This window comes from Manis javanica, chromosome 4 (assembly GCF_040802235.1).
Source record: "Manis javanica isolate MJ-LG chromosome 4, MJ_LKY, whole genome shotgun sequence".
Taxonomy (NCBI): Eukaryota; Metazoa; Chordata; class Mammalia; order Pholidota; family Manidae; genus Manis; species Manis javanica.
Genome location: NC_133159.1, coordinates 48845120 through 48857565, shown reverse-complemented (window position 1 = coordinate 48857565; position 12446 = coordinate 48845120). Strand labels below are relative to the sequence as shown.

Below are 12446 nucleotides of genomic sequence, written 5' to 3'. Positions count from 1 at the left end.
GATTCCTACTAACTTCGAATCACTCCCTTCTTCCAATGTAATAGTCATCTTTCTAATCAATAGAACATTCTATTTCTTGCTACATGTTAATCACACAATGTATTCTGGGCACTAAGATAAGGCACTGAGGACAACAGACTATTATGATTTCAGGTCTCAAGTTCACCAGGAGCTCAGGAGAAGGATGATATTTTAAACATGTCACAATTCTGTATGACAGATGCAGTGAAGGCAGCAACTCTGAACACAGAAAAGGAACACCAAGGTGCCCCCTCCAGAGAAGATGATGCAAGTACTAAATCTTAGAAGGCAGGATCGTTTACAAAAGGATTAGGGGGAAAGTCAGAGGAAGGAATGGGAAAGGTGTTCTAGGTAAAAGCAATGTGAAAGGGCACTGAAATGAGAGAGAGCATGGCTAATTCAGGGAACTGTAAATCATTCATATGGCAGAACATAGTGGATGTGTGATGGCCAGGGACAGTGGGAGATGCTGTTCAAGTTGATGTTAGAATGGAAAGTAGGAACCAGTTTATGAAGGGTCTTTCTAGGGAGTGTGAACTTTATCCTGAATGCCCAAAGGAATCATTGAAAGCTATTAAACAAGTGAATGATAAGATCAAATTTGAAATTTGAAAAGAGCATTGTAATAGGATGTGGAGAATTAGAGGCAGAGAGACCCAGAAGGCTGTTTTAAGAATTCAAGCAAGAAATTATGAGGGTTTAAACTCAGGCAGTAACAGAAGAAATGGACATATAAAGAGATTAAAAAAAAGTAGGTGTTGATGACTAATTAGATGTGAACCCTGAATTAGGAAGAATCAAAAATGACTCCCGAGATTCTGGCCTTGGCAGCTTGGTGGATGACACCATTCTCTGACATAAGAAACAGAAAAGGAGTAGTTTGGAGGGCTAGAGGAAGGAATAATGAGTTCACTTTTGCACATGTTGACCTGGGTTGAGAGATTAAAGCTAAACATGATTTAAGAGTCTTCAATATGGAGTTGAAGCCAGGGGAGAAGTTAGGGGTACCCAAGGACATAAAGGGAAAGTGAGAAGGGAAGGTTGAGGAGGGCACTCATTATGAAGGGGTAGGTATACGAAAGCCAAAGAAGGAGACTAAAAATAATCAGGAGAGACATGGGCATGCCCAGGAAAGCCAAGAGTAGGGATTTATGGAAGGATGTTGTGGTCAGCCTTGTCACATGCTGCGAAGAGACTATCTGTAATTGGGACTGAAAAGCATTCACTAAATTTAAAACTGTGAGGTTTCTAGTGACTTGGTAAGCAGTTTAAATAGAGTGAAGGGGTCAAATGCAAATGGAGCCACAAGTGGGAAGAGAGGAAGATGACAGAGCATCTGTGCACCACTTGTTCAAGGAGCATTTGGGGAAGTGAATATTTATTTCCTATGTCATTTTCTAAACAAAATAGATATTTTATTTACCTTAGATTATTTCCTTAATAAATACAGAAGAAACTGTATATAATCAAACTTTTTCTTACTGAACAAGGGTCATCATTGTGAATTTTCCTGCTTGAATGGATTTTAATAATTCTGAATAACAATAAATTGCCAAGATTTTATGGTAGATGTTTCTAGGGCTCTCCTAACAACTGTCAGCAATCAGTTCTTAGCAGCTATCAATCAATTACTTCTAGGAACCCTGATGTACTATTTCTAAACTGCTGTTCATTTTAGCCTAGAGCAAAACTCAAATGTTGCCAGAAGTATATGAGTTGTTTTTAGAATAACCCCTTAATATTGATGTTTAAAAATACATTAATATGTTCTAGTCATGAGGATAATTCTTCTTTTTGGAGTGAAATGGTATAATATGATTAACTTCTACCTCTCTAAGTTTATTTTGTGCCAACTTCAGCCCATTCATACTCCACTCTTCAGTGCCTTCAACTCATTCATTCTCTTCCTTGTTCATCCATATATTCATAAATTCAAAATTATTGATCCTCATTTTTTTCAAAAACCATGTGAAGCAATAGTGATAGGGAAATGAATGAAACACAGTTCCAGCCCTCAGTAAGCTACTGTCTTGCAAAGAAGCTCTAATAAACAGACAATCACTGCCCAGCATGGAAAGTGTAGAGAATTATAGTAGAGTGAATAATATTGAGATACACACACCATGCATCTCATGTGCTTTTCTAAAAAGCACCATGCTCTTTCTCACCCATTATTTATACCCAAATAATGTGTACAATGTCTTCTGCCTGGAATTCTCCCCAAACCCTTATTGTTCTAGCGAACTCTAATGTATTCACTTTTTTGTGTTTCAAGTCGATCTCTTTCCCTCTGTTAAACTTCCCTGATATTACTCCTCTATACCTAGTAAGTAACATATGCATGTTTCAAACCCAGATTTGTTTTGTCCCTTTCCATAATGATAAATAAAGAGGAGCTTTTTGTCACTGTTTTAAAATCTAGGTTTTATTTATCATTCAGGTATGATCAGAACAACACATCAGAGATGATTGCCATTAAACAGATAGTTTGTTACTCACAGTTCCCAAGAGGAGGGGGCACAGGATGCCTCACAGGCCACGTGGGGAAACACCAGGGTTGGTCAGGAGGCACAGGGGATGAGGAGGAATTGTGGGCAAAAGCCTTCATTATGGAATGGGTAAAGCAGGGTAAACAGGTTTAGGATTAGGTCGTTTGAATAATTTCAGTGGGCTCTGGGGCATAGGGACTGTCCCTAGTTGTCTGGTAGTTACTTGGCCTGGGGTGATTAGAGCAAACAGTGGCCCAAGTATGAAAGCCCCAGTAAAGGAAGTAATTGGTTTGCATATGAAAGAAAGGTATCCTTGGAAGGAAGTCCTTCACTATCTCTAGGACTTGGCTATCCCTGAGAGAGGCAATCACCCCAGAGTCAACAAGGGCCCTCAATGTCTGAGCATAAGAATAAAAAGACATGCTTAATATAGTCTCTATACTGAACTTCCACTCAAAATAATAATAAAATAGCTACCATTTAGTACAAACACTAAACCAGATATTTGTTTCCTTCTTTCTTTGACCTCCTTCCTTCTGTCCGTCCTTCTGTCCTTCCTTCCTCTCTCTCTCTTTTCCCTTCCCCCATCTGGCCTTTCCTTTCCTCTCTTCTTTCTTCTCTCTCCCTTCTTCCCCTCCCCTCCCTTCATTCTTTTCTTCATTTTAACAAATATTCATCAAATGTCTATCAAAAGCTATTATTCTAACGAGTTTATTTTCTCATGTAATCTTCACAGAATCCTGGGAAGTGAAAAATACTAGTCTTATTTAGTAGATTAAGTAATTGGGCACAGAAAGGTTAAATAATGTCTGAAGGTCAACCATCATGGACAGCAGATCTGGTGTTCAAAATAAGTTATGTTTCATTCCAAAGTCTGTGTTTAAGTATTATGCTGAACATACAGCACATTCTATCATACCCATAAAAGTATGACACAGTTGAATCTAAGTATCACCCACCCACCAACCTGAGAACTGAATTTGTTTATCAGCTAGACTCAGAAAATATTAAGTACTTGGGAAATAACAATGAATTTAATTCATTCATACCACAGATATTTATTGAGCATCTGATTTCTAGATTTAATCCCATCATTTATTAACTATGTGACACTGAGGAAGTCACTTAATCTACTTCTTTGTTTCCTCATACATAAAATGCACAATATTAATCATGCTAAAATAACAAACTTGTTTTGTAAATCAAAGTAGATGTAAAAAATATTTTGCAATCTACCCAAAAAATAAGAATATATAATTTCTAGGCCTTGACCACCCATTTGATGGCTGACAAACTGGTAGATCAGCATTTCAAAGTTCAGTGGATTCTGAAAAATAAACTATGTATCTGTGTCAACTGAATAAAAATTTGATCTTTATGATAGCATTAAGTTGGACGTTCTTGTCCTGAATGATATCCTAATGGTACATTGTGCTCCTTTGTCAAAATTATATAGTTTCAAATTATGGGAGGGAAATTCAAATCATTATAATGAAACTTCAACTCCTCTCTTATTTGCAGGTCAGGGCTATATGTGGGAAGCATGGATTATATCTGACTTTGAGCCTCCTGGAAACATTGCTTAACCATCAAGATTTGGGTTATCAAAGTGAAATAAAGTAAGCTGACTTTTTATTCACATAGTCCTCTATTAGAATACCAAACAGAAATCTGTCTTTAGACTAGAAGTTCTACATGTGAAGCAATCAATTCTATCAGTTGGAGATAAAGAAATGTTTGTTTATATTAAGATCAAAGGGTCTTCTTGGCCATAGAAAAACAAAGCAGGAAATTTCACCTTCAGCCATTATAGACTATCCACAATAGATTTACCATTCTATCTTAAACAACTAAAAAACTGGACAAAATATATGAAACAATGGTTTTTAGACATTTGATACCAGGTAGCACAGCGTACTGATTCCTGAAAGGAGAAAAATAAATGAAGTAAGTTCAGCTTGCTGAACAAGAAGGAGAAGTCCAAAAAGAACCCAGAATTCTCCTTGAGTTAAAGAGACTGAGTTTGGAGTTCAAGAAAGCCAAGAGGACTAGAATATACCATACAGAGTAGCAGAGAAGAGAGGCCATAAAATTATCCCTGGAGATTTCTAAAGAGTTGTCCTCTAGTCTTCATATGAATAGGCTAATATAGCCATTTGAGAAAATTACCCAAGGTAAGAGAAAGAAACACCAACATAAAGAGATGGAAAATCTTTTAGATCTTGCACAGAGTTGGGAATAGTCATATTCCCACCTATCAGAGGTGAATATATGTGGCATGGGGTATAGTCTTCAGTAGTCTATGTGTAGCAGGCCATATTATTCTAGACAAATTTTAAAAATCTTAAAAGCCCTACTATAGCTTTAAAATCATCAAACTATTTCCAAATTACTTAATTACATTTATGAACAAAGCCCTAAAATTTCTAAAGAAATAAAAATATATCAGAAAATCGAAAATTTTAAATCACAATTTCTGGCATTCGTACAAAAATTACTAGACATGAAAAAAAGGAACATATAATCCATTATTAGGAGGAAAAACAATCAATAGAAGAAGATTCATAAACAACATAGATGATAGAAATAGTGGACAAGGACATGAAAAGAACAATTACAAAGTACACTTAACATGTTCAAGAAGGTATAGGGAAATCATAAGTAAAATGAGAGGTCTGGAAATTTTTCTTAAAAAGCCCAAATAAAGCTTCTAGAAATGAATAGTACAATTGTCTTCTCCATAAAAACCAATAACCTCAGTGTAATAATGAAGAAAAGTTTAGAGAAATCACAATAGACAGACATTCTACAAAATAGCTGACAAGCATTCCTCAGAACTGAAAATCATTGAAAATAAGGAAAATATGAGAAATTTTTATAGCCAGAAAGAATACAAGGAGACATAAAAACTAACTGGATGGAATTCAGAACAGAAAAAGAATATTAGGTAAAAACTAAAATGCTGGAATAAAGCACAGACTTTAGTTGACAATAATGCATTAATATTGGTTCATTACTTATACAAAACTACCATACTAATGCAAGATGTTGACAAAAAGTAAAACTGAGTATGGGGTATATGAAATTTCACTATATATATATAAATGTTTAAAATTTTTCTGTGGATTTAAAACTATTCTAAAATTCATTTATTTTTTAAATAAAACATCTAAAAGAAAAATACTCTCATGAGAGTAACAGTCTATTTAACATTGAAGAATAGAAAAATAAGTGAACTTGAAGACAGAAACAAACACTAAAATAAAACTCAGTGTGGAAAAAAATAAAGAAAAAATTAACAGAGCATCACTGAGCATTGTGGACAGCATCAGCAGCCTAATGCATGGAAAATTGTAGTTCTATAAGGGGAAAAGAGAAATGGGTGGGGAGAGGGGGAGGGAATGCTGAAAAAACAACAGCTATTGTTTTTCCAAACTTGGAGAGAATATAAAGACAAGGACTCAAAAAACTCAATGAATCTCAAATATAAGAAATTTGAAGTAGACCATACCAAGATTCATTATATTCAAATTGCTTAACTAGTGGTAAAGAAAAAAACCTTAAAAGAATAAGAGAAAAAGAAATTTCATACAGAATAATAAAGAATTACAACAGACTTCTCATTAGAAACAGTGTAAGTCATAAGACAGTGAAATCCCACCTTTAAAATACCAGAAGAAGGAAACTGATGGAGTGACCCCTTCATATCAGGCAAATAAGAGGGAAACCACATTGGGGATGATATATTTTCATTTTCCCCTAAGCCTCACTTCAACCAGTGGACACCATCTTCACACTCTCCCTCTGCTGCACTCCAGAGTACCAGTGTCTCCTAGAAAGGAACGTCTACACACATATGGTGTTCCCTTTTTACACATGATGACCCAGTTTTTGCCGCCACCCAGGGGTCACCCTTGATCACCTGGTTTTGGAGGCCAGAGGTGCTTTCATGCCTAGATCCCATAGGACTGTAACAATTAGAGATTCAGTTCTTAGCAGATTAACACTCCCAGGGCACTGCACAGTATCAGACTGAAACATATCCCCAGTTGTTCTTAGAAAGAGGCCTCTTTGCTTGTCTAGGAGCTTTGGCCTGAGGGGCAGGCTTCTGGTGTAGCACAATAATAGGACCTAATGATGTGCTTTCAGGGAATGGAGGCCAGTGGACACAGTCTTTGTACTCTTTCTCTGCCATGCTCCAGTTCATCAGCGTCTTCCAAAAGGAGTTTATACCCTTCTCTGGTGCCCTGATTTTTGATGCTGCTGTCAGGAGATACCTCTACATTGCCTGGGGCTGGGAGGCAAGAGGGGCATATGCTCACAGGTCTCATAGGACTGTAACCAACAGACATAGAATTCTTAAGCAGCCAGCACCCACAGGTCGCAGCAAAAGGCAACAGAACCAGGAGCTTGATTTTCTTTGAAAGAGGTATATTAGCTTATCATCATAGCTGTAGTCGAAGGAACAGGCTTCTAATTAAGCCAACATCTAAGTGCTAACTATAAACCTTTCCTGAGATGTAGGAAGGTAGGCACTATCTTTTTATTCTGTCTCTGCCATGCTCCAGAGCACCAACATCTCTTGGAGGGGATCTCTTATATGTGTCTGATGCTACAGTTTTTACATCTGGTACCCTGGTTTTTACAGCTGCCACCCAGGAGATACCCCTTTATTGCCTGGCTCTGGTGGCCACTGAGGGTGGCGGGCAGTTTGTTCCACTGATGGGCACTTAGATTACTTTCATGTCTTGGCTATTATAAACAATGCTGCAATAAATATGGGTATGCAGATTTTTGCTTGTTTGTTTGTTAAGATAGATCCAAGTATTTAAATATCCTAATACCATATGCACATAGAAATTGAGGATCTTGAGGGTAATTCACCATTCTATTTACAGATTAATAAGAAAAATATGATCATCTAAATAGATTCAGGAAAATCATCTCACAATATCCAACTTGGTAAGGTTCTTATTCTTTAAATGAAGTAGTATAATTTGAAGGAAGAATATAATGAGTTAAAATGCTAATGAAGAAGATAAAATGGAAGTATAAGCACATTTAAATAATTTTAAAGAGATAAAATAAGAGGGAGTGAAAATGAGAAACAAATAAGATAAATAGAAAATAAACATCAAGACAAGTAGATTTAGACCCAACCATTGTCAATAATTACATTAAGTATTAATGATCCAAATGCACAAAAAGACTGAACTAAATGCTATCTACAATGAAGTCATTTAAAATGTAAAGTTGTAGACACACTAAAAGTCAAAGAAGAGCAAATGACATACTGTACTAACTCTAATAAAATGAAAGCTGTAGTGGTTACATTAATGTCAGACAAAGTAGATTTCAAAGGAAGGAATAATGCCAAAAAGTTGATTCATCAAGAGGACATAACAAACCTAAATGTTCATGCCCTTAATAACATAGCTTCAAGTTACATGTAGCAAAGACATATAACTTAAAAGAAAAATGGATAAGTTCACAATTATAGTTGGAGAACTCAACACTTGTCTGTCAGTAATTGGTAGAGCAAGTAGAAAATCAGTATGAATACAGAAGATGTGGACTACATCATAAACTAACTTGATATAAGTGGCAATTACAAAACAATCCATACAACAGCAGAATACAGATTCTTTTTAAGTGTACATGAAATATGTAAAAGATAAATCATATTCTGAGTCATAACATAAGCCTCAGTAAACTTAAAAGGATGAAATATAAAATATGTTCTCTGACCACAATAGAATTAAATTAGAAATTAAAAAACAAACAAGCAAAAATCCTGGAAATCTTCAGATATTATGAAACAAAACAACAGACTTCTAAATAACCTATGGTCACAGAAGAAACCACATGGGAAATTAAAAAATATTTTGAACTAAATTAAAATGAACACACAACAAGCTGCTCACCTCTGGAGCACAGCCACACTCCCTCCTCAAGTGTGTACTTCGCTCTTGTAAACTACTCTTTGCTTGTACCTACTCAACCTGCTGCTCGTGGATTCTTTTCTTGATCAGTCAGAACCCTTCCACAAGTTGAGGTTTCACCTAGCATGCAGGGAGATCTCCCCAGACTGCATTGTCTGACAACATTTTGGCAACCATGAAGGGACACTTAACACCGTATTAACTAATGGTCTAGGTTTAACTTTCTTATTTTCAAAAATGTGGATTCAGAAAAGCACCCAGGAAGGTTGAATATCGAAGATCAGACACAGGAATAAAGAGAGAAGCATATAAGAGAAGTGCTTTGATTCCTCCTGTAAAAGAAACAATCTTTTATCCTTCTCCCTCTCCCATAAGGACTCTTGTAAAACCTTTGTTTTTTAGTGTTGGGGCTATGCATTTGGGTCAGCTGCTGTTTGGCAATATGAATCACTGGAATCCAGGAGCCAGAGTTATTTTGATGATATAAAAATGGGTTGGTTGGATAGCATAAGACCACAAAAGGAAGACTTCAGAAAGGAGATTAACAAGTGGTGGAATTACCTAAGGCTAGCAGACTATGACAGATTTTTTTGTTAGTTTACATGTTTTAGTCATTCAAGGGAAGAGAAATCCAACCAAAAAGTATCATAGCTGCAAATGTTTTTGTATTGTTTGTGGAGAGTACCTTCTCTACAGAGGATGATCAAATATTTCACATCCAACCCAGCTTCAAAGGTCCTTTGTTCTCCAGTGTTGCTGTCAACATTCAGTCCTTTCTCCTTGTTTCACATAGCTGCTACTATGTATCATTTGTGGAGCTTCTCCTTCAGCATAGTGCCCATTCTGGGTCAAGAGCTGTTTGTGGCAGTGTACTTACCTGCAGGCGTTATCTCCAATTTGGTCAGTTAAGGTGTGTAAATTTGCCATAGGAAGATATGGACTATCACTTGGTGCACTGGGCCCAGGCATGACCTTCCTTGCTGCTGTCTGCACTAAGATCCCAGAAGGGAGACTTGCCACAATCTTCCTTCCAGTGTTCACGTTCACAGCAGGGAATGCCCTAAATGCATTATTGCCATGGATACAGCAGGAATGGAAATTTTTCCATCATGCAGCACATCTTGGGGGACCTGTCTTTGAAATATGGTGTATTATGTTCATGAACTCTTTTGGAAGTACAGGAAGCCTCTGGTAAAAAAAAAACTGGCATGAAATGAGGACTCATGGCCCCCCAAAAGAAGGTGGCTCTAAGTAAAACTGGGGTTGGACAATACAGCAGTGTCTGGTCCACACTGCCCAAAAGCCCCAGGAGTGCTTCAACCCTGGAGCAACCACATCTTTGCTCCTGCCTGGAAGACACCCAGGATCTAGCTTTCCCAGTATTTTGAACTATGTCCCCAGGACATGTCTTACTAGAAAGTAAATGATGACAAAGTTGTGAAGTAAAAGTTTATATCTCTAGTTTGTTAAAAAGAAAAAAATGAACACACAACATACCTGCAGTTCTTGGCTTTTCTCTTTTTCTTTCATTTCACATCCAATCCATCAGTAATTCATGAGTAAATGAACTCTGCCTTCCGAATATGCCCAAAATCTGGTCACTTCTCATGGCCTCTGTTGTTACTTGCTATACCTCATCCAAGCTACCATTTCTTTTTCCTGGATTAATGTACTACCCTCCTAACTGAACTCTGCTTCTCCCTTGTCCCTAATTTATCCTCAACATAGCAGCTACAGTGATCTTTTAAAACCTAAAACATGCTCTGCTCATAATACTGCATAAGCATTGCATTTCACTCAGGGAAAATAATCAGCCTTAAAAAGGGTTCTACCTGATTAGCTCCTCCACCACTTCTCCAGCTCCAGCTACAACTTTGTTTGAACATTTTATTCCAGTTACACTGTGTACCTTGTCTTCCTCAAATATACCGTGCACATATCTACCTTAGCACCTCTCCTCTGAATGTTTCCTCTGCCAAAGGTATCTTCATACTAACTCTGCCTTTAAGTTTTTGCTCAAATGTCACCTAGTCAGTGCCCACACTAACCATTCTATTTAAAGTTGTAGTCACCCAACCCTCTTCCCCCTTAACCTGCTTTCCTTCTTCTTTCTAGTACACAAGTATCAGCTTCTAATGAATTAGGTCATTTGCTGATATATGATGTTTATTGTTATCTGCCAGTCTCTGGTAGACTATAGACTTCAGTGTCATGGGGCAGGCAGAATCTTTGTTTTATTCATTGATGTATCCTAAGTGTCTAGAGCACACCCCAACACATAATAGCATTCAATAAATATTTATGGATCTGAACTGAATTAGGGAATGAATAGAGTCTCAAAATACTCTCTCAGGGATGCATGTAGATACATGAATTTTGCCTATCTCATGGTCAAATTGAAGAGGACCTTCCCTAACCACTTCATCAAACTCAAGTTCCTTGTGTTGTACTCTCTCTTAACACTCAGTCATTTTCTTTCCTAGAACTTATCATTATTTGTTATTATTTATTTATTTGCATGATTCATTTTAGTGTCTAGATTATAATTCCATGCTGGCAAGGAAAATGACTGTTTCCCTCACATTATATCCCAACATCTTGTAGGCCAATACTTGGCACTTGGTATGTGTATGGTAAATATCTGATTGATTCATTTATTTATTCATTTAACACATTTATTAAGTGCCTACTACATGCCAAGCACTAACTACTCTTGTCATTGAGTATATAGGGTAAAGGTTATGGGAAACATCAATTGATAAATAAGTGATGAGAGAAGATTGAGCCTAGCCAGCAAATTTCCACTAGACCCAGATATGGGAGTCTCCCTTCTCTAAAACCTTGGGGACTGGTTAGGTGAGGGTGAGGGAGGTGTTTAAGCAGAAAAAAAAAAAGAAAATTGTGTTAAAAACCTAGTAGAAGATCAATAAGCTAAAACTGGGAGTCTCAAAAAGGCACCAATATAAAGGGAGAAAATGTAAGTATTGCAACTCACATTAACCTGGTATATACTGTATTTGATTAAAAGTTGGAGTCCAGAACCAGGATTCCAGGAATCAGAGAAAATGAGAATTAGTGGGAATGGAGAGCACATGAGGCTAGGCTACTTGTATACATCAGTATTCTCAATTTACCACTGTTTTATGTGCTTCTCCCTTGTTTTATATGCATATTGGAGAAGTCCACCGATTTCTTTATTCACCTGTCTTTGACCTTTGAATGTTCAAGAACATAAGAACCAATGAAGAATTGCTTTTATAAGTGGTAAACCTGTTTCATCCTTAACCAGTCATTGGCTAAAGCTTCTGTTCAATTAAATCCATTCTGTATGGGCTTTGTATGCAAACCTATCTCCTTAAGAGATTAAAGATGCAATTTAGACACACATTTTAGGAGCTGAATGCACGAATCATTATTTTAGTACATATTGTCCATTAATCTGCTGTTCAATTGGAAACCCATTTGGAATGTGGCTGCTTGCTAATTAGCAGGATTCTAGTGCTGAGCTGCTTCCTGATTAAATGTCCTTTAGAATCAATAAAACATCAGGAGGGATTATGGTGATGTGGGATTAGCCCCATCTAACCAAATAAAATGAGTTGTGTTCCCTTCTTAAACTGTCACATTGCAAGAGCTGATGAGAGAAGCAATTTCACGAATGCTGCTGCAAAGTTGTTTTTGTGCTCATTTTTTTTTGACAACGAGATTTTGCTTTTTACCATTTGTCTACCATTAGCAGAGACATTAGTGAATGACTGCTAGGGTAAGGCGATTTTGAGAAAGACTTGATTATGATTTCAAATCTCTACTCTGAATCACCCTTATGTAAAATGAGCTCAGGTTGTATTGGATGGAAATTATTATCCCTGTTTTTGGCCAGAAACATGGAAGTCAGAATTAGCATTTAATGCTTTTGTGTGACTTTGCAATAAATGGTAATTAAGGAGGGCAGAGAGAGAATAGGAGGCAAACTAATACTCTAAAATTGTATTGG

The 12446-nt window shown here is 36.9% G+C and overlaps 1 protein-coding gene and 1 pseudogene across 2 annotated transcripts in view; both read left to right on the top strand.

Moving 5' to 3' along the window:
* Positions 1–12446, top strand: part of C4H1orf87 (chromosome 4 C1orf87 homolog) — a 77776-nt gene that overhangs the window by 32986 nt on the left and 32344 nt on the right. For both annotated transcript variants that reach the window (XM_017677237.3, XM_037024281.2), the window contains one exon: positions 4032–4129. In XM_017677237.3, the coding sequence (XP_017532726.3) occupies positions 4032–4129 (98 nt within the window). The remainder of the gene's footprint in view (positions 1–4031; positions 4130–12446) is intronic.
* On the top strand, positions 9152–9707 carry LOC108407702 (presenilin-associated rhomboid-like protein, mitochondrial pseudogene; annotated as a pseudogene).